Source organism: Aulonocara sp. 'chitande type north' Nkhata Bay, linkage group LG6, assembly GCF_057382095.1.
Source record: "Aulonocara sp. 'chitande type north' Nkhata Bay isolate Kocher_YH1m ecotype deep benthic linkage group LG6, A_spYH_male_GT1.1, whole genome shotgun sequence".
In the NCBI taxonomy this organism is placed as follows: Eukaryota; Metazoa; Chordata; class Actinopteri; order Cichliformes; family Cichlidae; genus Aulonocara; species Aulonocara sp. 'chitande type north' Nkhata Bay.
The window spans coordinates 20,434,725-20,459,706 of NC_141349.1; the positions used below are offsets into that span (position 1 = coordinate 20,434,725).

The 24,982-nt window shown below is 40.0% G+C and overlaps 1 protein-coding gene across 3 annotated transcripts in view; it reads right to left on the reverse strand.

The window, feature by feature from the left end:
- The window catches only part of cntln (centlein, centrosomal protein), a 92,395-nt gene extending 71,481 nt beyond the window's left edge, over window positions 1-20,914 (reverse strand). For 2 of the 3 annotated variants that reach the window (XM_086295501.1, XM_086295502.1), the window contains exons 1-9: window positions 20,595-20,914; window positions 20,210-20,298; window positions 16,673-16,761; window positions 14,579-14,663; window positions 10,862-10,993; window positions 9,747-9,926; window positions 7,969-8,102; window positions 6,812-6,974; window positions 6,124-6,363 (exon numbers count right to left, since the gene is read on the reverse strand). In XM_086295501.1, the coding sequence (XP_086151627.1) occupies window positions 6,124-6,363; window positions 6,812-6,974; window positions 7,969-8,102; window positions 9,747-9,926; window positions 10,862-10,993; window positions 14,579-14,663; window positions 16,673-16,761; window positions 20,210-20,290 (1,104 nt within the window). In that variant the 5' untranslated portion in view covers window positions 20,291-20,298; window positions 20,595-20,914. The remainder of the gene's footprint in view (window positions 1-6,123; window positions 6,364-6,811; window positions 6,975-7,968; window positions 8,103-9,746; window positions 9,927-10,861; window positions 10,994-14,578; window positions 14,664-16,672; window positions 16,762-20,209; window positions 20,299-20,594) is intronic. The other variant, XM_086295503.1, reaches the window with a different exon arrangement.
- Window positions 20,915-24,982: the final 4,068 nt, after the last annotated feature.

Consider the following 24,982-nt stretch of genomic DNA (forward strand, 5'->3'; position numbering starts at 1 on the left):
ATCTGGGGCCTCGTTTATTGGAGGCCGGCCATATTGGCGCATCTGTTACAATTATTTATAATTTCCAGGCAGGCAGGAGGATGGAGTGCGTTTTTCGGCATCAGCCACATAAAGCAATTTAGAAATTAACTGATGCGGGAGCGTCTGACTTTTCTTCCTCGCGAATTCTCTCTCATCGCCCTCCTGATTTTCATCCAGCGGAAAACAGGAAAGCCGGGAAGCCGTTAAAAGAGCAACAATATATATATAAACGGAAAAAAAAAGACAAACAGATTACACGTAGCTTAGAGTAAACCAAGAGACGGCACGGGAGCATGAGATTGACAGAGGAGAAGAGAGCATGCAGGTGTGGTGAAAAAAATAAATAAAAAGAGCAAGAGATTGGGAGGAGGCTGAGGGAGGGAGGGGAGGAGGAAAAAAAGAGAGAGAAAAGCCGGTCTTGGTAATTACTGAACACGATTAGGTTCTTGGGGGAACTTGTCTGGCACTGGCGGCCCTCACATGTGAGGATGCGGCAGGCAGGACCATATGGAGCGAGGCTTGTGATTGTGCTCCCTGAAGCTCGTGACCCGTCTGCTGCCGAGCCCTTGAGCTGAATGTGAAATGAGACTTGCCAGGCCTAATGTTCTACACATGCACCATTTATGCCACAAAACAAATCTGATCACTGTTAATTATGGAGTAGCTATAATCAGGAGGGGCTCCCCACCCACACGCACACACCCAAAGCCACTCACTGCATGGATACACAAACGCATGCTCACACAATCGCATTCGAATAGAATGAATGGAACGACAGCATATGTGAAAGTGATTGGATAGGCCTGAGAAGTGAGGACTTTAAGCAGTGCACTCTCAGGCCTGGTGCACTTTGTATTCAAGATGGTGAGTCTTCAAAGAGCATGTGTCTTTGTGCATAGATGGATGAGTGTGTGTTTTAACTGGCAGCGCAGTGGAGGGGGACTTAATAGAAGGACGGCACACAGTGAGTAGGAAGTAGGTGCGTGTATGTTTTCGGAGTGTGTACCCAGCCCTGAGTCCTCCCACACAGTCTGTTTGACCCGGGTGTATGTGCTAGAACGAGTGAGTGTATGTCTCTGCAGCGGCACATGGCTGTGCTTCATTAATGAGGCGAGCTGTGCTACACAGAGTTTCTCATCTAATGAGAGCAGTTGAGCTTGTAAAACACACCACTGGCATCTATGTCATTAGTATGTCTCTGGCCCTGGACGTGGGCCAGCTCCAAACACTCACCCACCCACTCACACGCACACACACACATGTTGACAACAATATTTACTACTAATACACACCCAAAACTCAAACTCATGTAGGTAATACTATTTAGTGATAATACAATCAGCACACATAACATTAGTCACTGACAAAAAAATGCATTTTAAGCATTAATGGAATTCAAATGAAAAAAGAAACGTGTGAATACAGCCACGTGTTTACAATAAAGATTAATATACTTTAAAGTAGGTCCTGCGAGTTTAGTTAAAGGAAGGGCATTCGTCTTAATGGCTCAGTCACACTAGAGCAAAAATAGGACAGAGACTCCTTGCGCCTAGGAAAAAATCGGTGGTTGCTCGGTGAAAGCAGTGAATTGTTTTTGCTGTCTTTGACTGATTGAAAGTTGTTGCGGTGACCAACTGGTTGCCCATAAGCTGAGACTGTTCTAAGTAGTTAAAGTAAAGTAATAAAGTAGACATATATTCACAGATTTAATCCCAATTAATCACTATTTTGTCACAGATTGCATATAATTGCCCACTTGACTCCGTTTAGCAGGCTGATTCTGTCTCATTGTCTCTTGCACCAAAATCGCTTTGAAGACTCCAACTGACTGCAAGTGGTGATAGACCTAGTGTCTGCCTCGAAGCAACCATTTCGAAGGCAACAAGATTGCAAGTTCATTGCACATAGTTGCAATAACTTTGGTTGCAATATGGTCTCCAGTCACCGTTTTCCTCATTGTGACTGTAGCATGAATGAAAACAAGGCCTGTGCCTTCAATCACATTTTCACAAAGTACAATGATGAACATTCAAAGCTAAATTCATATATGAACTTATTTCCTCTCTCCTTATTTTAATTGAACTTAATTTCATGCTTATTAGGGTTAGCAATATCGTAGCAATTTGGTACTACCGTGATACCTTCCCCACAATAGCAATGCTATCATTATACAGTAGTTTTGATACTCACTTACACATTTCTTTATTGCGTTCATTTTAAAATGCAATGTAAAGCTAGAAGATCAGGACGTCATGCCATCTACAGCCTGACATGGAGATGTTTGCACCACTTTATAAACCTGCTTTTTGATTTGCTTTACCCTGCTGTCAGCCATTTTTCACATCACCACAATTCAGTTACCTTTAGTTCAGTTTACCATCTTTCATTTGGGAAATTCAATATATTGTCAATATTTAATTGACTTAAATATTGACAATATATTGCAAAACACTTCTTATGTGGTGCAACATAGTTAACATTTGGCATTCCTTAATCCTTGTGTTATTTTACAGAGAACTACAAAATCTAAGAAATTAAAAATCCAAGGTCTGCAAAGTGCTTAAAAATACAGAAATAAAAATTACAATACTGAGACAAGCTGGACAACATACTAAACTCATCCTCATGCCTTTTTGAGTGTCTATTCAACTTCTAGCTGAAAGCTGATTTCATATTTCTTCGTGGCATTATGTTTTCACCCTTTTCAGCCGATGACTGCCATTAATGATGATGATGATCAAAAGAAATGCCTCACCAAAGCCAAAGGTGACCTGACAAAAACGGTGGGTGTATAAATTTATGCACGTGTGAGCGTCTCACTAGCACTTTAATTACACATCTAAAAGCGTTTAAATTAGCCAACATTAATAAAAACCCAGGAGCAGATGTTAAAAAATGATCTCAGCAAGATAAGGGAGATGCAACGTGTGGGGTTCATTCAGTATATTAAAAAAAACGGGGGGGAAGGCTCGGTCATGTCTCTAAATGTTATTTCTGTGCTTCAGGCTTAGTATGAGACCTTACTGCATTTCATGTATCATTATATTAAAGCGGCATTCAAATGTCTATAGACATAGTTTAAAGAAAAAACACAGGTGTTATGTTAACATTATTGTTGTCCTATTGAGATAATGAGACAAACCAAAGCAAACAAAAAGAAAAAAAAAAACACAAACCTTGTATAAATGTTTTGGTTTTTTTTGGGTTTTTTTTAAATAGGCCATTAAAAAAAGTTTCAGTAAACATTTCAAAAGACACAGGTGCTTCTTCCCATTATATTTAGACCAAACTTTTCTGGATTGAATGTGAATGCCTAATTTTCTCTTTCCAATGTTGATGAGAGAGTAACCACTGCTTTGAATGACTGCCCACATAATTAACAACTTACCACTCATTTACTGCGGTGATGATTCCAGAAAGCCTGAGGTCTGCTGTGGATTCTAATGTTGGTCTTTAATCACAGCTCGGCTCTGATAGTAGCCAAACTCTAACTAAACTACAGTAAATACAAACGATGCAGTTAAACGCTTCTGAATAATGAAATGTTCAGACTAGCTAGTTTTCTGTCCGCTAATGAGGGAGCCTGCTTTGCATCTAGATTGCGATGGTGACCACCCAACCTGGCAACCCAAGCCTCCCTAACCTGGCAATTTCACAGCAGCTCGTTGTGCATGGAGGTCATCCAGGTGCCTGATGATCAGCCAGGCCCTAAAGCTAGAAGATCAGGGCATCGGGCCATCTACAGCCTGACATGGAGATGTTTGCACCACTTTATAAACTCAAACACAGGCAAATACCCACACACTGGACAACTACCTAAGCACAGGAGCAATTAGCTGACTTTTGATGTACTAAAAAATGGTGACAATCTATCTACATACAAATATAGATCTTAGAGAGACAGACTGATAGATGTAGTATTTATATTTTAATTTGTGGATAAATAACAAAAATAGATTTAACAGATAATAGATTTACATTATTCAAGTAGAAACCAGCCTGATTAAAATGAGTTGAGCTGTGTGGTCACGCCACACACTGCCCACATTTGAGCCTTTGTAAAGTCTTGTTCAGCTTCCTGTAAAGAGTTAACTTTGCATAAGACAAGCGAGAACGCACAATCCTGGTGTGCGGCATGGAAATGTAACACACAATAGGTGTTATTCCTCTCACCCCAACCCCTCCTTTATCCCCGCCCCCACCAAAAACCACTGCAGGTGGGGTGTTCAAAGCCGTCGCTCCGGTCCATATTCAAATGAGCACTGTGTCTCCCCCCCTGTGCTCCTGTTGCGATCAGTACTTTGATCACCTCCAATAGTAACTTCCACCAAAACATTTAAAATTAAAATCAAATCTGCCTTAACAACCCGAGCATTTGAATTTAACAGGTGTTCGGGAGGAAGTTGTTACAGAATTCGCGATTATGTGCTCGGATACACACACACACACCTTCAGTCAAACACACAACTATGAAGACAGACGTACCCACACGTACGCATAACCTGTCAGTGAAATTAGAGAGTGGGAAATAGAAAACCCTCCTGACTGAGCGCTATACCTTGGGATACCTGATCTGTTCACTTTGATGTCGGCGGGTAAGAAAGTTACAAAAAACAAATCAGCCAGACAGCAGCTACATGTGTTCGGTAAACAAAAGTTATCATTTATTCTTAGCTTTGGTTATATATATGATTTTTTTCTAATTATGTCCCAGCCCTGAGAATTGTGTGAGCTGACTTTTCACTGTAAGAGACAAGAAAACATGCACACATATATCAGTAAGTCACAATAAAACTACCTGCCTTAAAATGGTGCATGACACACAAAAAATTAAAAGCCCCCAAAAACATCTGCATAAATACCCAGAATTTCCCAGCAGCACACTGCATTGTAACGAGATGATCGATGTTATTCACTTCACCGGTCAGTGGTTTTAATGTTGTGGCCAGTCAGTGTATGTGCCCACACTACACACACAGAGCACTAACTGCATCTACTCTAAATGTAGTATTAATTACTGTGGGAACACTACAGTACTGTATTTAATTACTGACTAAATGATCCATTTATATTTTACCGCTGGTTAAATTAAGAGGGTTAAGTGAGACAGGTTCATTGTAACTCACTTAACATTTGAACTGATATCTTCTAACTTGCACAGTCTGGGAGCAGCACTTTCAGAAAATCAGCCAATCAAATTAACGAATTAAACGCTGCGGAGGCAGAAAAACATTTCTTCGCTGCTGCAAAAATATTGTCTTGTGCTGCATCAAATGGAGTTATCTGAAGGAGGAAACTGGAATGGTAAGTCGTAGAGCAGAAGAGACCGAGAGGCTCCTTAAAATGTCAAGTGGTGTGCCAGAGAACTGCTGATGGAATAAAGTGTCTCAAGATTTTAATTTTTTCCCCAACCAAGTGTCTGACACTGTGTGGTCTACCACCTATCGTCATATCGTTAGCAGTTACTAAAGGCCTCTATTGCCTTGGGGGCGATTGGTTCAAAAGGCACAACGCTAAAGCCAAAGTCCCGCTGACTGACAGATGTAGAATTGTAACTCTAACATCATCTTCAAAAACATTATGGAGTTCCAATTAAATCACCTCTCTCCACCTCTTACGTGGCTTTGCTGTCTGACCCGCGTGTGTTAAAAGGACTTCCAGTTACTTGGGTAGGAGGGGAGAAAGGCGATATCTAAAGTATGTTATTCAGAGAGTGCGCATATGCCTAGGACTGGCGGTGAGAGAAGATCAGATAGCGGACATAAAAGACACTGGTGCTCAGAGAGATGGATAGATCAAGGGTGAACTAGAGCAATATCAAACGAATGATTCTGAGTTAAAGACCACCACCACAGGCCATGCTGGGGCCAGTCAGTTATTACTGTGCCTGCAGGTCCACCTACACATTGACATCTCTGTACCTTGGGACAATTAGATATTAAGTCCAGGCAAGCAATTGACAGAATTATCAAACTATAATGTGTTTGTTGTGAAACAAATGCATATCATAGATTGGCATACTTGCTATACTAAGATGTTTTTATGCATTTGATCATTAAGGCCTTTTTGGAAGACATAGTGAAGAATGAGAATAGTCCTTACCTTAAAGTTGGTTTGTTTTTGAGGAGAGGGATAAATGGCTGTTAGCTGAGGCTGTTGTTGCAGCTGCAGCTCCTGTTGAAGTTGTATTTGTTCCTGCTGCTGCTGTTGTAGGCCAGCTTGGAGTTCTAAGATCTGTTGGTCTTTCTGCGCCAGCTGGCTGCTCAGCTCCTGGTGACTCTGGCGGAGCTTGGCCTCACTAGACACGAGAGCCTGGTAGCACTGACTCAACTCTTTGTATAGCTGTCAACAAATATATATAAGCCAGAGAGGTTTAAAATCCAAGCAAGAGGGAATGGAAGGGTCAGATCGATGGGAGAAAAATGACAAAAACCACTCATTAGGTGACATTAAGACTGTTATATTCAGTAATAGAAAAATTAGGATAAGCTAAATAATCTAAATAGGGAAAAGAAGTTGTTAACAACACGTGTCCCAAATGATTTATGTTTGCAAAATGTCTTTCTCTATGATTCCTCCACGTGCATGGCAAAGTAGTATGCTGCAAACCCAGTCACAGTAACAGGAGACTTCGAGAAAAAATGATTTTCTGGCAGACACAAAAATAATTGTAGGTTACAGCTAGCTTGGAAATAAATCACCACAGTTGGTGAGGCCTGAGTGAAGCGCGATGAAGAGGTTATAACACTGTTGAGTTTGAGGTTGGGTGTGTGTGTGTACTTGTGAGTACCTGCTGATAGGAGGTAGCGTCAGCAGAGTGAGCCTCTTCTTGGTTCCGCAGAACTCGCTGTGTGTCGAGGTTGAGTCCTTCCAGTTGCTTAATCAGGTGGCTCTGCTCCGCTGCATGCTCTGTGCTCCGTCTGTACAGCGTCTGCACTTCCGCAAAATCACGACTACACACAGGCACTCGCATTACACGTTATGCAAAGTCATACAGTACACAACAATAATGTGCTGCTTACATTAAATATTGTGGATTTAGTTATATTTTTTTATATAACTATAACTACGTATTCAAGGTGAGAAACATAAAGGTCGTGTACTGATATTAAAATAACTATTTAAACAAGTATGCCAGAGAACCTGAATTAACTCAGTTTTAATCCTTTTGGGTTTTAAGATAATAGCACATGTGTTACAGCTGTAAAAGTCTAACTTTTGATAAATATGCAACTCAAATTCATAAGCCTTTATCATCATCAATGCCTAAATGCACAACAAAACTATAGAGCAATAACAATCATAAAGTTGTATGCACATTACATTATTGTAATGTATTTATGACAGCAGATTTCCTTCTTTCGTCAACAGCAGCTACATTTCTCAACATACCAAAATTCATCAGCACCAAAAGGTCATTTCCATCTTGTTTAGTATCCACCAGTGGAATTACCACAAAGCGCTTCTCAAACTTGTAAGGAAATCTTTAATCACCCTGCTAAATCCACAAGAATAGTCTATAGCCCTGGTGTGACTGACATGTCAGACTGCCTCTGGCATTAAAACAGAAAAGTAGTTAAAAAAGGTTGAGATTACCACTAAGGCTCCTACAGTTCTCACAGTTTTTATCATATCGACTAAAGCTTAGCCAAAGCCTGCCCTGTTCCCTCTTCTCTCTCTTTTAAAGCATATCCACTATGCAGGGCTTATCAAGTGGCTTTAGGTGGGCCAGAGTGGAAGAAATCTGTGTCACCCCCAAGCCTCACAGCGAAGGAAGCAATATACCCACTCCTCCATGCAGTAACCCATGTAAATCGAGGTATACACATATAGTACGTCTATAGCGGACAGAATTATACTTTAACTAATGAAATTAGCCATAAATATCACCTATTAGGGTTTGGATGTTGCAAGAACAGAGACACTATCTCAGCTGGTACAACTTACCAAAGGTGATCAAGTTGTTCATGTTTAGTTGCCAACTCTGTGTCTTTGGAGGAAAGCAGAGCTTCTAGGCTGCTACTGTGGCTCTGCAAGGCAGTCAGCTCCTGACAGGTGTTGTGCAGTTTCTCCTCTAGATCCTGGTGTAGAAGAGTAATAACAATGATTTTGTCAAATTTAGAGGCTATCCTTAAATGAAATGCTTTAAGTATTAGAATTATTACGTCAACTTTGTCAGTGTTTATTTTCTATGGCAAAATCCTCAAACCAACGCAGACCAGCATCGTTTCATTTACTGACTCTGCAATGAAATTTAAAATAATTCACTTGTCACATTACTTTGACTGTCTGTCTACAAATAAACAAATAAATGATTCTGAAATTTAAAAAGTGACAGAAAAGCAAGGAAACTAGGTCTCACTTCTTAGCCCTGAATTACGATGCCTTCTTTAACACTTGTAATAAGTCGGCCACAATTTGTTACTTCACAGCAACTAGCCGTACTAGTTGCTGTGAAGTAATCGAATAGCAAAATTTAGATTTAGTTCTAACATGACAGTCGATCTGAAAATGTTTTTATTGTGCTTTTGTGCTGTTTCTTTGTATATAGGAGGTGCAGACAAGGCGTTAGTTAGCTTTGCTTTAATTTAAAAAAACCATTTAATTGCAGCAGATTAAACAACATCAAACATGTACAGGTCACCAAACCCTGAATTCATCCGACGCTAATTAATATCAAGCAAATTATGTGACGAATGCTATAAGAAATTATTATAAATTATTATATAATTATATCGGTCACATTTTTTTCACGTATAACACATCTTTGCGGCTCTGTATTTGCAGAATATTCCTCCACCGCTGTTCAAGTTAAGAAAATACTAAAACTATGCAGGTGTATCTTAACAGTACACACAGGTCTACATTAAATGATAAATTCCCGAATAAATCTTTGCCATGTCAAACAAATTGGCATGATGTATCCCCTGCGCATCTGATATTTTCCATCACCAAGTTTCAAATCAATGTATGACACAAAAAATAATAAAAAATCATAAAACAAGTGGAGTGTCTTAGGCTGTGATGGATGTGCATACACTAGTCACTGGGCTCATCCCATCCAAGAGTAATTACTCTGCAGCTCTAACTTATTCAAGACTCTCTGTCTGATTCCATTTGACTAGGGGAGCAATATGTTTCAATATGATTAGTTGATAAGGAAGGGGAGGAATGTGAGGTTCTTCTGTAGCTTTTACTTCCTGAGAATCTAGGAAATAAAATTTGAAATGTAAAAAAATAAATAAATACAATTTTCAAGAACTGCAATTTGATTGGTTGAATGTTTAAACAATAGCACAGTTGATGTCTTCTCGAATTTTCATGTTCACAGAGAGAAGAAGCACCGATCCGTAATGATGATCAGAGCAACAGATTCTGAAATTTACTTGCTTGCATTTGGATAATGAAACACACCTGACCACAAACTCTTGAACCAACAGGCCAATGACTTAATGGAAGCTACTTTCGGTTTGGTCTGCTTAATTCTTGTTTTTCTTTTTCTTTCTTTCTTTTTTAAACCACAACTCAGGAAGATCTGTCTGCCCTACGTTAAATCATAACTTTGTCCTTCCTTTGAGTGCAGTCCCTGTTTATTTAATTCTGTGCTTTGCTACAGAGATCTTTTTATATTCACAAGCTGAAGAGGATAGGGTGTGAGGGATCAGAAAGTTCAAGGTGTGTGTGAGTGCCTTTGTATTTGTGTGGACCTGTCCCCACATTCATACCTTTATTCTGGTCTGGGCAGTATCCCTCTGGTCTCGTTGGCTGTTGGCCTGCCTCTGATTCTCCTCCAGGTCAGCTTGCAGGGCGGCGCAGCGGGAAGCTAATCCTTCTTTCTCCTCCTCTAGAGCCTGCACCACCTGCCGCTCCTCCTCCTCTTTCCTCCTACATTTTGTCTTCATTTCCTGAATAAGGAAGGCGTGTGTGTGTGTGTGTGTGTGTGTGTGTGTGTGAGGAGTAGAATGGGGAGGGGGTCAATAGGGCCAAATAAACAATGGCGACGAAAGAAGAGAAAAAGAAAAAGTAGCATTTCAAACTGAGAAAATGAAAAAAGAAAACTGCAAAGATCCAAAAAGAGAAGCAGCCCACGGGGTTGAGGCTGAAATGAATATGTAAACAGTGGACGGCTTTTTCTGCGGGAGCCCACTGCATGGGTCGCTGATTGGCCAAGGTCACCTGTGCTGTATGGCTGGACCCACGCGGCCAGCGTTTGGTTGGTGTTGGCCGAGCCGTGCTGCAAGAACTGGGCTCACGTAGGTACAGGGGCCAGTCTGCCAGCCTTAATGACAGGCTCCTAATGAGAATGGTGCTAGCTACAAAACCCATTAGACTCAACCTAGGTCTCCTTTGATGCTGTCCCCCACGATTTCTCACCACGAGACCCCACCAAGACTGTGTAAGGACCATCCCTTTATCAATTAATCATAGCCATGTCCCATCTAAGCATAATTAGGCAGAAGCCACACCATCGCATGCACATTATTCACTTTCCCCCCACTGAAGGAGGCATTAAGTATTTATCTGCAAGTTAACAACCTGCTTTTCTCTGGCTCGCGCTTTCTTTCTCACATGCAGACTTTCCAGCTGTTAAGTATTCTCTGTTGTCCGTAGCGGGAAAGTAAGCTGAAAGCAAGAAAGGGTGAGACAGAGCGAGGGTGGAGACAGGAGAAGAAGACACAAAGACACTGAGATTGCGTTCAAGAGGGCTGAACAATCCTCTTTCTCTTCTAAATGATTCATACCCCCGAGGCTAAGGCCACGGGGGACTTGTCGTGCCACGCAGAAGAGAGACTTTTGAAAGCAGAAGCCCCGACTGCCACAGAAAATTTGTTCCACCAACCTCAAGTTCCTGACTCTTATTGACCAGTTGTTCACGCAGAGCTGTCAGCTCCTTCTTCATTAAATCACTCTCCTCTTCCGCCGTCCTCCTTTGTAACAAGCCGTTAATCTCCTGCTGCTGCCCGGTTACTCTCTGTGGCAATCAGGGTGACACAGAAAGAACAAAAAAAACCCAAAAAACTACAGGTTACATTAGGCATATAATTTTTTTAACCATCATTTTTTTAAAAATGTTGTAACAAAACAACAAGACTATCACTTTTATATTTGCTTTCATAATCAATTGGCCTTGATTAATGAGCTATTCATGAGATCTACAAAGCATGAGTGAATGCTTGTTGGAATTTCCTGGAGCTTAAGGTCATGCCATTCAGCGTCATATTTTTGCAGCAGTCCAAAACCCCAAAGTATTAAGTGTACAGACAAAAGAAAGGCTGAAAAACATTATCAGCATTAATTTTCTAACCTGACAATCAATGAATAGACTAAATGCTTCAGCTCTTAAAACAAGCAATAGTGTAAAGTAATGACCACCCACTTTTTATATGTTTACTTCATGTTTTTTGGCAGCCTTTATGGCCTTAGTGGGAGGAGGCTGGCTTCTTAACACTGTATCAGCTGGGGTTTGGCATTGGCTGGTAATCCACAGTCTTCTGTGGGTACACCCCCCTCTCTCAAATAACACCGTGCTCTGGGATGCAATTAATTGCCATGTTGAGGGAAATCGCTCAGATATATCCAGATAGTGGATTTAGCGTTCCTTGCAACTCCTAGCTTGCCGTGCTAAGAACAGTGGGGCTTTAATAGATTTATACTGGAGAGCGGAAAATAAATTCAAACGCTGATAATGAGATAGGGAAGAACAATTTGAACCCCAGTAGCACTCAAGTGATAGAATAGTAGGGTGGAGGGGAAGCGGGTTGCGCCAAGTTAAGAGGTCTAGGACAGAAAGATTAGCGTCTGAAAATTCCCAGTACAGTTCAAAAATGAACGCTAATTATGTTACAAAAGCAGAGAGAGAGAAAGAGGTGAAAGAAAAAAAAAAGAAAACCAGCAAGAACAAAAAAAACATAATCAAAGTGGGAGAACTGATACATTAAGAAAAAAAATCTGAGATGCTATGTGGACTCAGCAGACCATCACATCCTTGAAAAAAGAAGGAAAACCTATTAATCACTCTGAGGGTATGGCTTAAGATTGCAGATGAGACGATGACTGTCAGAGGGCTGGATGACACAGCACAGAGTGCGGCGCTATCAAGGAACTTTTCAGAAGAAGTACAGCAAAACAGGCTTTAGAAACAAAGGGATTCCTCCTATAAAACTCATATAAACTGAGACATGGGCGTTACACTGAATGAGAGTAATAAATGAATGAGTTCATTAAATAGCTCTTAAAAAGCAGTTGAAAGACACAGAGCACAGTTAAGTCCCACCCCCACAGGATGGATTTGCAGCTATCTACCACCTCATCAATTCAGTCTATTAAAAAATAACCGAAAAGTATCCATCAGATTTGATAGATATCTAGATATCCATCAAATGTCTGTATATTAGGGTAAAGCATTTCAACAGTGTGAAACTTGTGTCACACTGTCACGTGGATAATTCAGAAGGCCGTAAGTAGTATTTGTTTTTGCTTGTAAGTGCCAAGCTTGCAAACACAGCAATGGAGTCGTCACCTATGATGACTTATACCTTAAAGGTACAAATGTTACACAAAAAAGTCCACCATAATCATATACCTTTTTGGTCCAGTGAGCAACTATTATGATTGCTGAGGAGGGTAATGTCAAAAAGCACTGGCAAGCTGATGACTCCATTACAGCCAGTCTCATTAAGAATGAGCACCATTCTGGGTGAGGGACACTAATGAATGAGACTGACAGATGCTTCGGTGAAGAGATGATGATTTGGAGTAAATTACATTAGTGATGTCATTATCATTAGCCATCATACCACCAAGAACTATAACTCAGGGGTTAGAGCAAAAAAAGTAGGTATGAGAGAAAGATAAAGATCTAAAGGGAAATATTAAAGCAGCATAATAATTTTGTATTCATTTGTATTTTTATGGCATTTATGAATGAAAGTTTCAGCAGACAGTTAAACAAGCAAGACAAAAATGCTTGTTTGTAATAAAATGACCGTGAAAATGAAATAAAAAGCCCAAGGATTGTTTTGTCTTTCTGTGAAAGACTCACTAAGAGCCACTAGAAATGGCTGCAACTTAAATGTCAACTATGAAGGCATATGACCACAAGCTCAGCCTGAAGATAAATGCTGCATTCCTTTTACAGCAGAAGTCGGATGTCAGAGCTGGGAGCAACGTCACTTCCAAGTTGAGCGCATTCCAGTAGCAGTTGGAAAAACAAGGGAAAACAAGCTTTATTTTGTTCCCTACCAAGGTAAAGCCATTCATCAATCGCTGGCAGAACAACAAAGATGCCAGCAGCATGCTCAAGGACAGAGCCTGGTCACTGTTTCGTGTATGGCTTATTTAGTCAGTCACAAATACATAACTGTGGTAGTACTACAGGTTTTACAGTTTCATTGTTGTGAAGTCAGGGTTGGTGGTGCTTCTACATTCGAAAGGAAAATTGGTTTGCAACCACCGGGTAAGCTAACTTTTAGCTCAGTACACGATGCAGGAACTTGGGAGCAGTTTGTTAATCGTGGAAACTGAAGCTGTACATGTACGTGTGTGTACAATATGTACACAGGGTATGGGCTTATTGCAATGCTTATTGGGGGGAAAAAGTAGAAAAAAACCCAAACCTAAATTTTTAGGTTTATATGTACTGGATGTGTTCCTCAAGTCTTGTGCTAGGATTGAGGGGGCACTCACATTAACTGATCCTTTCTGTGGCCAAGCGAGTTTGACCCCTAAGGTGAAGTTTGCTTGACTAGTGTAAGTGGTGTGTAATGTGCCGGTACCCTGGCCCACTTAGAGGAGAACCCAGGCATAGTTCATTTGGACTTGAGCACAGTATGCATGTAGCATGATTGCTATGTATGCACACTCCGGAGTAGCAGCTGTCTCCATTAGAAATCATTCTGCCAACTCATTAATAAACACGTGAGAGCGCAGTGTGTCACCACAACCCCATTGTAGCCACAATATTCATAAAAAGCTCATTCACAAGCACTCATGAGCCCATTGTGTACTACCAGAGCGCTTTTTCAAGAAAGAGAGACGAGTTGACACTCCGAGACAAACTGATGTGAACTTGGGTCGGATCATTAAGGGCAGTGTCAGCACAGGCCAGTGGGAAGTGGGCAGGGAAGGTGATTGTGCTCAGGCAGGGTACAAAGTAACCGTGCTTAGTGTGAGGACATCCTTACTCATTAAAGTGGCGCCTTTTGAATATTTTTTTCCTAATTATAATAATCATATGACGCAAGGAAACATAATGATGTGTGAGAAAAATGGAGAAAGAGACTACTTTGATATGTAAATCACAGCAGCCACACACTTCTGTGAGTGTGCAGAAGTGTGATGATTTTTGTTTTTGCATAAAACTCTGTAAATTTGTTTTGTGCATCAGCACTTTTTGAACATTTTCAACATATTTAAACTGCGTCGTGACAATTTGAATTCCTGTGATCAGATCTGACAGCAGGCCAGCAGCGAAAAAAGAAACTGACTTGCTGATGTTCATAAAGAAAAGTTGTTTGCATTAGAAAGTTAAAGCCGGTTAAGGAAAACATTATGATACCTGTTCCAACTCTTGAATCTTGTAGTCTTTCGACTGAAGGATCTCCAACACTTTCCTGTCCTTAATCTCAGCTTTGTGCTTCTCACTAGAAGGAAGAGTAAATACACAGAATATACATGTGTAAATAGTCAGCAACGATTAAGGACTTGAGAGCGTACAGAAGAATAGCTTTAACTATTTAGCTTACACTCAAGATTCTGTCCAATCTTACTGGCTTGAAACACATCGATTTCTAACTTTTCTCTATAAACAGATGCTACATATAAAAATAAGCATGAAGAACTCATTGATTTCATTACAAATGAGATTTTCAGTATAGGAAGTTCTCTGGTTTATGAGTTTATGAGTGAGCATTGGCTGCATGCAGGTGAAAACCATGAGCTATCATCTGATAGTGATTTCACTTTTTTCAAAAATTCATCTACATTCATAGTTCGACTGTGAACACACGGAAAAGGAAATTCTTGGCCCAGATATCAACAATCCCTTTTCCAAATATCTGCTGGCTACTCTGGAAAGGTCAAAACACTGAATTTTGCCCCAGAGGGCAAGTTCTTGGACAAAAGTTTATCGGTTTCAACTCCAAATGTTTAATTATTGATCACCTGCTGCACTCATCAAAAAAAGATTATTTTGCCTTAACATGTCGCCAGTGTTCTCATCATTATTTTAATATTTAATAATGCTAAACTGTAAGAAAATGAAAAGAAAAACTTTTTTTACTCACTGGCTACTTAAGCAGAATTACAGAGCAACAATACAGCAAAGTTTAAACCTCTCAAGCCCACTACTACCTCTTTTATCATAATGAACTTTTGCGGAGACACAAACAAGTCTGCAATTGGGGACCTGCTTGTTTCAACTACTCCGAACCACCGGGGACCATCTGTTCCCTCCGCTCATCAGCTGCTTCTTCTACACCTCAGGTCTTTGAGGCCTTCTCTATCGTCTCTTTGCCTCTTCTGATCAGCCCTCTCCCCTGGTACACACTGAAATAAGTATCTGGTGTCCCTGGAGGGGGCAGGAACGCAGGCAGGCCTAGCTGCATCTCCTCATATATTGGACTATGTTCACCATGTCCTGAGCATCCAACCAATCACTCTACAAGATCCACACAGGAAGGGGAGGGAGGGATGAATGGCGGCTCCCAGTGGACGACAGCGCTTGACTGGAGTCGACACAATTACCATGTCAATATCCTCTTGCGCATCAGGTGATACAATACACATACACTCTCTGGGTGCATGTTGCCCCACCTGTCTCAGCGGACTAACCCACTTTGATGGGTTTCCTAAGGGGAACTCAAGTGGGTGTGGAGTAGAAATGAGAGGCACAGGTACTGAGGAGCACTCTGCTGCTGCACTGTGTTTTTACCTCTATTAAGGGTCTACTAACAACTGACAGACCTCAAAGTATGCGATGTGCACCAGTGAGGAAGAAAATATGATTTAATGTATCCCCTAAAGAAAAAAGTCAGTAAAACCTAAGTACTAAATAAAGCTTTACACAAAATTTAATGGCAGCTGGAACGCGTGAATAAACAGCTTTCAAACTTCAGCGATAAATCAGAGTCTCGTTATGTTTTTTGGGTGTTTTTTTTTTTAATCATAAGAGGAACGCAATTCATTTCTCCAGATGTGTCTTTTCCTACAAGTTCCCATGCCACTGTTCTCAATGGAGCTTAGCCATCCTGCAAAAGAGGTCATATTCAATCTCGCAATTTATCCAGTAAAGACAAGTATTTGGCAGGACTGTTTCAACTGTCCAGCATGTGAGCAGCAGTGGAAGAGTGTTTTCATTAAAAGGGTTTCCACTGTTTGAACTGCTAGACCAGGGATAAGAGGGCTTAAATCAGCATCTGCACCAGATTCCGTCATAACCCCAGTAGAACGGCCAAGGTGCTTTAAACACCCCTTGAACGACTTTCACACACACACACACACACACACACACACACACACACACACACACACACACACACACACACACACACACACACACACACACACACTTGCTTCTCTTCACTTGCGAGATAAGGGGAAGGTTCGTCTGCTGAGCCTCTCAGGTAGCAATGTGAAAGATGAATCCACTCACCGCTCAACCACCAAACTGACAGCCTGGGTCAAGTCTGGATTTGCCACTTGCAGCCTTTTCCACAGAGACCACACAAACTCCTTGTCTGCCTGTGAGAGTAAAGGATTCAGCAAGTGAAGAGAAATTATTTTTGAGAAATGCGATGATAAAATTTGCATTTGATAAGCCCCTAAAAGGAAAAGCAGCAACACATTACAGCCCTTTTTCAGTGAGAAACAAAAAATTTGGATGCTCAGTGACATTAGCATATGACAACTGGGGGAAGTCAATCAATAATTTAAAGAACTTGTAAAAATATAAATATATAATATTTTTTTCATCTGTCCTGCCCTCTCTAATCATGAACCTCTCTCTAGCGGCAATCTCCATCGCTGAGATGTGACCTTCGACTCAAGGGGAGCGAGCGTTGACACTTGTCATTATGCACTATTTATGACTGGGGAGAGCAGGGATCCAAATCAAAACACAGCAGTCGAGCTTGCATTTTTCTTTATTAATCAATTGCTCTCCGGATATGTTTTCCACTACAGCTCCAAAGTAACTAGCCCCAAAGAAACTCAAAACTGATGACAGAGAGAGTCATCTTCAAGCAGAAAAACCCAGCCAGCCCCTGACACATTTCCAATTCAAATTGTCTTGCTGGTTTTTCAAACATTTTTAAGCTACATTACATTTAATGAGGGACATCTAAAAACTACATTTTCTGACATTAAAAGACAGAATTATACCAAATCGACTTAATATAAAATTATCTGATAAATTATGTTCACATCATCATAAGATAAAAGTCATCCCTCCCACTGGAATCTACTGGTCTCCAATTAGCACATGAATTTTAACCCCCTTCTCAAAAGTGTCTAATCAATTATTTACTGAAGTGGCAGAAGCAGACCTTGATAAGACCATGAGCTGAACATATAAAGTGGAAGGACTGTAGATCTCTGTCTCGATGCGCATCTGTGTGTTTTGGTGTGTGGATACACAGATCGGGAGCGGGGTGAAGCGGGGATAGAGATCTCACCAAATCAACCCTGGAATGCAGCTAACGATTAAATTAGGCAGCATGGTTTACTTGAAATACATGGTCTCCCTCTGCCTGGCCTTTGGCTGCCATTAGCCCTTCCATGGACAAATGTTCAGTCAGGACCCTCATCAAGAGCTCTCCTCGGCCGTATGCGTACTTAAAGATGCACTGAATATGTGTTTGATGATGGCTGAATTATTCATTTGGAATCTAGAAACTGAAACACCACGAGCTAAACATACCAGAGAGAGAGCGAGAGCCACTGGAATTCAGCACATATTAGTAAAATTAGCATGGTCTAGCAGGAACATTTGCTGGCTGACAGATGAGTGTCTTTGTAGTTAATGGCTGTCCTGAAGTAATCATGCAAGAGACTTAAGACATCAGTAGTATTCAAATGCCACAATTTAAATTGTGCACGGTAGAACTTAACGTCCTCAGATATGCAGAATCAGTGATCTACTCCAGATAAGACCACCAAAGATGGCTTTCGTGTCAGCTCAATATAAGTGAGTCTGAAGTGAACAAAATATACAGCGCGTAGTCCTAAATACAAGTGAGAATAACATTTTTTATAATGGTTTTTAAGTTTAAAGGTGCAATCAAATGTTAAAGTTTGCAGGCAAAAGGCCTACTCTTATCCATTTCAAGGTTGTTGGGTTGGAGGCTATTCCAGGGCAGGTCGCTAGTCTTTCTCAGGGATGACACAGAGACACACATCTACGGCCGATTTAGGATCACCAGTTAACCTAACGCACATGTCTTTGAACCGTGGGAGGAAGCCGGAATACCCTGAGAGAAACAATCTAATCACGGTATTACAAAAATTAGATGTCAGAGAGGGTTTTGCTTGGCTAATATTTTCTTGGGGCAAAATTCATGGAGAAAATTTGCAAAACTAACATTATCAGATGACACGACTTTGTCTTAAAAATAAATTTACTCGCCAAATAATTGTCTCACTTTTTATTCAATGACTTTCATACTGTTTCATCACTCATACATAATTCTTTTTCTTTCTTTTTTTAAGGTGTGTCAAGGCAAGACTAAGAATGGGCCTCTGGAGAATGATTACCCACATAACCATAATCAGTCTGCATGCAGTGAACAAGAAAAGTTTGTTTCCTTTGACAGAAATCTCTCCACTTTCCTGTCATCTCTATCATTCGACAAACAGCTCTAGTAAATAAACCCCAGGTTAACAAAACCAGTTACATAAACATTTTTATTACAGTCGTGGGGATTTTTTCCCCTCTTGTCTCCGGCAAAGTTATTTCAGCTGTCACTTACTCACACTGACTACCGGTGCATTTGCAGAAGACACAATATGTTTCTTTTGTTTATTTAATCACATACACCAATACATGGATTCACTCCACTCTGATGCCTTTGTGTTCTCTCACTGAATAAACACTTGAAAATTGGCTCCCGAAGTCAAACCAAAGTTTATGCAGAGGATAAATAAGGTAACAGGCGCACATGTGGTTACACACAAACAGCAGCACAACGAATGTTTGTGCCCAACATGTTAGGTGGTTTATATTTCTACTTCTATTACAAAACTCAAATGTAACACCTCATCTGCTGAACCCCACAGCTGTCTGCCTACCTGTGTAGCAAGGTGGTGTGGATACACAAAGTGAGAAATGCTGGGATCAATTCACTCATGTTATTAGACACCACCTGGTGGTGAGTATGCAAGGACTCCCTCAATCACTGACTCACAAAGTGAACATGAAAGCCTTTGGAAATCTGCTCATGAGCATGTCGTGCCTGTGTGTGTATTATCTGACGGGGGCCCTCCACACTTTTTCCTGTCTGTGCTAGACATTCATTAAGGGTATAATCAGTACATTTACATATGTATGAGGGAGATAAATATGCTTTATCTAGTCAGTCAAATGTGCTTTATTTTAAAATCACAAGTAGCATCATGTAAAGGGGTGGTTTTCCTGCTAGTCATTCACAGACCTCGAAATTCTATTCTCATGCTTATCTTTCATCAATCCTCATTTTATATTAAATAAAGTCTGGTGACATGGCTGGTATGCAACACACAGAGATCAAATTAACAGTAATTACTTAATTTTGAAATTAATGAAGGTCCACAATTTATAGCAGTGAGTGAGAATTGAAAAAAAAAGAATGCTCAGCCTGGAGAGTAAAAGGTGCTGACAACTGTGTGATACATATGTAGTCTGAAAAAAAGTCACAGTCATAGTGATAAATAAAGTAAAGATAAATATAGTGAGTTACACTTTTTAACACTGACAAGAGTTATGTAGAAATCACAGCCAAATGAACGCTTTGTTTGTAACAGTGATGTAGTGATAAGGGTTGTAACGATGTTATACTCAAGTAATCTGGACAAATCCCTATTTTAGGGAAATCAAATGGTTTTTTTTCTCCTACTTTTAACTAAATCCAACATTGTACAATGAGCAGTGATAAAGTACAGAAGTGTGTGCACATGGCTTTAAAACAAAAACCCAAAACAAAATGCATTCACACACCTGGCATTGCAAAAGCTCATCTGATAAAGTCTTCACCTGCTCCTCCAATACCAGGGTGCGAGCATCGTCTTTTGAGCTCATTTTCAGACCTGCAAGAAGGCAAAAGAAAAAGGGATGTAGTGATGAAATATTAAAAGAAAAATCTCAGTAACTTGCAGCAGTGGATCAAAACAAACATGGCACAGCTGAGCTATTTAAACAACATGTGATTAGACTGCTTTGCATCGGATTGACAAAACTACTTGGAAAGGATTTTAGCTGACTGAAACCATATCGACAGGGACTTTGAATTTATTTATGTGATGTTAGCATATTGGGGTTCCAGGTTTCTACCGCGAGCTGAGGAAGAAATAAGCAAGCGTCCAGAGGACTGATAAGTTCTTACCTATTTCGATCGCTTGCTAACCAGGCAGATATCAACCCTGCAGCAGCACCAGGAAGACCAACACTGAGATTACCGGTACTTAGCTAGCGTTAGCCACGTAAAGCATAAAGAGTTACACTCTTTCTGGTGTTGACAGCTTTCTGAAGTCAGAGCGCTAGAAAAAAAAACGTCACGACATACTTCGAACTGTGAGAAATTGAAGGGTTCACCCGTGTACATCCGTTATATTGTTTTGTACAACGCCAGATGAAACTTCTGTGTGGATAACACGGCTGTCAGTAACCAGGGAGACGGTTTCCTCTTTTCAAACAAGCCCGCTGTTTTCCGCTTCTGTCCCTCCGCGTCACAGCCGTCACGTCACTTCACGACAGTAGCAGTTCATAGATGGCAGTATGATCGGGATCGGCAAGGGGAACGCGCGGGTCAGTTTTGATTGGCTTTTTTGGGATTTGTTAAAACAGTTGTTTGTTGCTGTTTTTCTTTTGTTTTCCAAAATGAAGTGTTGCACACTGATAGCCTCCTGAACTGTGATTTTAAGAAGTTTTTCCCCTATTTATGAAAAGGAATAGTTTCATAGTTTTGTATTTTCTGATATATATATATTTTCTTTTTCACTTTGAATTTTTGTTTTCAATTTAGGTCACTTTCATTGAGATTCAGGGGCGAATCTAGGTTCAGAGTTCTAGGGGGGCTCAACCCCCAGTCATCATGTTATGTGCACAGTGCCACATAATTAATATTAAAAGAATATGCTGCCTGCAAATGCACTCAATGCAATTTTAACTGGGTGCATGTTACAATCTTACCTTCAAAAGCAACTGAATTAGTTAAATGGGCTAGTGCATAGGTGTCAAACTCTGGCCCGCGGGCCAAATTTGGCCCACAGCCTAATTACATTTGGCCCACAAAGCCATACCAAATTACTATTAGAGCTGGCCTACTGGTATTGTACAGCTAATATATATATATTGTTTAGTATTAAGCTTTGCTTGTTCCATATTCAGTTTTTCAGCAAAACTTGTTTGAGTCCATAAGAAAAGATTCATTCTTATATCTAGAGGAAGATTTTTTTTTTTTCAATAAATATTAATGTTAGCCTGCGACGCTGTTCCAGTTTTGAATTTTGGCCCACTGTGTATTTGAGTTTGACACCCCTGGGTTAGTGTTTAAGAGTAATTCAAAGTGAATAATCACACCTTTCAATATTATACACTTGTTTTAAGGTGGTCAATTTACTTATCAAACTTTGGGCATAGGTTTAGACCAGAATTCTCCAAAGTAAGAAGTAACTATTTGCAAAGAGAAAGGATAAAAATGCACAACTTTGTTTCAGTCTCTTAACCACGTGCAGTCATCTGAATCATAAACCGCTGTATTTATTCAATAAAGATGGCAGAAAATCACCCTCCCTGTCCATACACATGGATATGAAGCAAACATGTAAGAGCTGCTTTTACAATATAGTTTTTTAATTCATACAAAACCCTCCTTTTATTGTGCAGACAAATAGATTTGTAGTCTGTCACATCAATTTCATTCTGTTGAGCCAAGTTTAGAGTGGAATGAATCCCTTAAAAAGCTATCATTCACATAAATAAGTTCTGTCTAGAATGTCCACCGGCATTTTTATGCGTGCTACTGAAAAAGCGTACGAAGCATCTATGAATTGCATGTAAAAATATTTTGTGAAACACAATTATTATTTTTCCATCTTACTTCAATATCTGCCTATTTACTCACCTGGTTATATCACTCCTTAGTTATGTGAAGTCATCATCAATGAATGTGGTCAAAACAGGAGCTACACCACAATTTTGTGTTAACTTTGACTAAATGTCCACTCTTGTTTCTTTTTAAGCCTTCATCCTGCTCTCTCCCTTTCTCTTCCTCTCTATCTTATTCTCTGTCTTTGCGCTGCTAACAAAAACTTAAATGTAACAGTGAAACACAATTTACAACCTAAAAAAAAGCCATAAACTGATGCTTATCCAGTGACACATAACAGCCTTTTGACCTGATGTCAGCTGGAACTGAAGCTGTACTATAAACAAACAATAAAGCCAAATTTGACCAGAATAGGAACACAAATCTTTAACAAACTAAAAAAAAGTGCATCAGCTCCTTGTTTGGTAATGTGCAATATATAACAGCATATTTAAAGAAAAAAGTTCAAATTTGCTAACAAGGTTAGCTGTGTATGTATGAAAGCTAACACTATTCAGAGAACAAATAAAAATAGGTGGACACTTGTTAAAAATAAGTGGACACTTGTTAAGTCCTAGGTTTACTTTTTAGAAAGAAAGGAATGAAGGTAAAAAACCATGTCGACATGATGTAGTGACGTTCATATTAATATTATTTTTAAGCACACAGGACTCTTCAAACATAGTTTTAAAGTACAGATGGGTGTCTCTTGATACTACCCTTACACAGACACACACACATGTATTCTATATAAAATAAAGGTTCCTCTGTGTCTGTAATCACTGCTTTGTTCAGTTATAAATCCCCAGTTTGAACAACCTGAGCAACCACACACGATGGCAAAGAAAAATGACATGGAAATTTGATATTGATCTTTATGTGTATTTGGCAGATAGAATTACTGTTTTCCTTTTAAAATAGGTACTTACTCCTGTTGATATTTATCCATGTCTTCAGTTTTAATGAGTCGCTGTAAGGTTAGAGACAGTGTGCCCAATGATTCTCGACTCTATAGCTTGGGTTTTGAGAGCTGAACATAAGCAAAGGGAGGGTAAAGGAAAATGAACAAAGACACGTGTTTGACATCTGTTTTTTGCTGGTGAGACAAGACAACTCCATATTGTGTGGCTAATGTACTTAAGTGTCCAGCCAGATTTGGAGCACAGGGTGAGAGAGGGAAATGAAGAAATATGATGACTGGCTCTCCTCTTGAGTCAGACAAATGTTGGTTCATCTGCTCACTGCTCCACACTCACACCCATGCATGCATGCACACGCACAACCACACACACTTGCATACACACACACAGACACAAAGAGAAAAGATGCAATTGACTTAGTATGATTAGGCTGTTCCTTGACCCACAAACACTGCCTCTCATTAAGATCCTCATTTGCAGAACAATTTTAGAGGCAGTAGACTGGTACATAATGTGCAACATCTGCCTGCCCCCTGTTTCTTGTTCAGAGACACAAACTGACACATGGTATCTGTGAATAAGCCCCTTTCTCACTGTCATCATGACGACATGTGACCAGCAGAGTTTGAATCTGACTTCTTCTTCTGCAGGTCAAAATCTTTAAGGCGAAACCGAGCACTTGAAAAATGTTAGATAAAGCGTCTCTTATGAGAAAACCTGAAACCGATTTGGTTACTCTACAGTCAAATTATGAAAAAGAAGGCTGTTTTAAGAACATTTAAGAGAAGAAGTGAAGAGTGGAAGATTACCTTCTAACTTATCCCTTCTTTCATCATCAAATTATTTAGCTAGAGACACTTACAGTTGCGTACACAGGCATGTTCCACCATGTTTTGGCAGCGTCTCTTGCTGCTCTCTCCTGTATGTGAAGCAGCCAGTATCTCCCTTTATTTGGTGTTTGTACTGCTAAAGACAGATTAATCCAGATCCAGAGTTTGAGACTGTCTCAGGTATATAAAGCAGATCTAAGCCAAGCACAGTTTCACAATAACCAATTATGTGATTTGTGCATTTACATTTATAAAAAAAAATCCCACACTCGCTGCAGCCTTTTCTTGATTTTACTTCCTTAACCTATGCATAAATACATAAAAGATGTATTCTTTATGCATAAAACTGTATGCAAAGTGTACTGCAAGAGGTGAAGCATATATAAATGCAGTTTAGTCCTATTCCACTATCTAAATGTGTGTCCTCATACAGATCAGGATCTACACGATCCAAAGATAAGCTTGCAAATTTTATGAGTTTCTTAGGTAAAATTTATATGAAACACTGTAATATTCATGTTTTTGTGAGTATTCTTTTTGGGTTCACATTGTAACTTTCAACTTTTTCAAAGCTAACTGTGGATAAATAATAAATTACCATAAAGTCAGTGGACGTACATGGGTGGTAGGAATAACGGGATCCTTTTTTTTTTTTCCGAAAAAAAGCACATACTATTGCTTGTAGATACTGAAAGCACAGTTTGCTCATAGAATTGCAATGATCCATCCAAGAATAATACATGTAGAGAATGTTCAGCATAGACTATGTTTGATGGGCGCTAGTTGAGCTCAGTGGGATGAGCAGCCGGCCAGCCCGGGTTCGAGTCCGACCCCCTGCCCTTTGCTGCATGTCCTACCCTCTCTCTCTCCTTCCACCTTTCCGTCAGTCTTCACTATATCAATCCAATAAAGCCAGAAAAAAAAGCCAAAAATA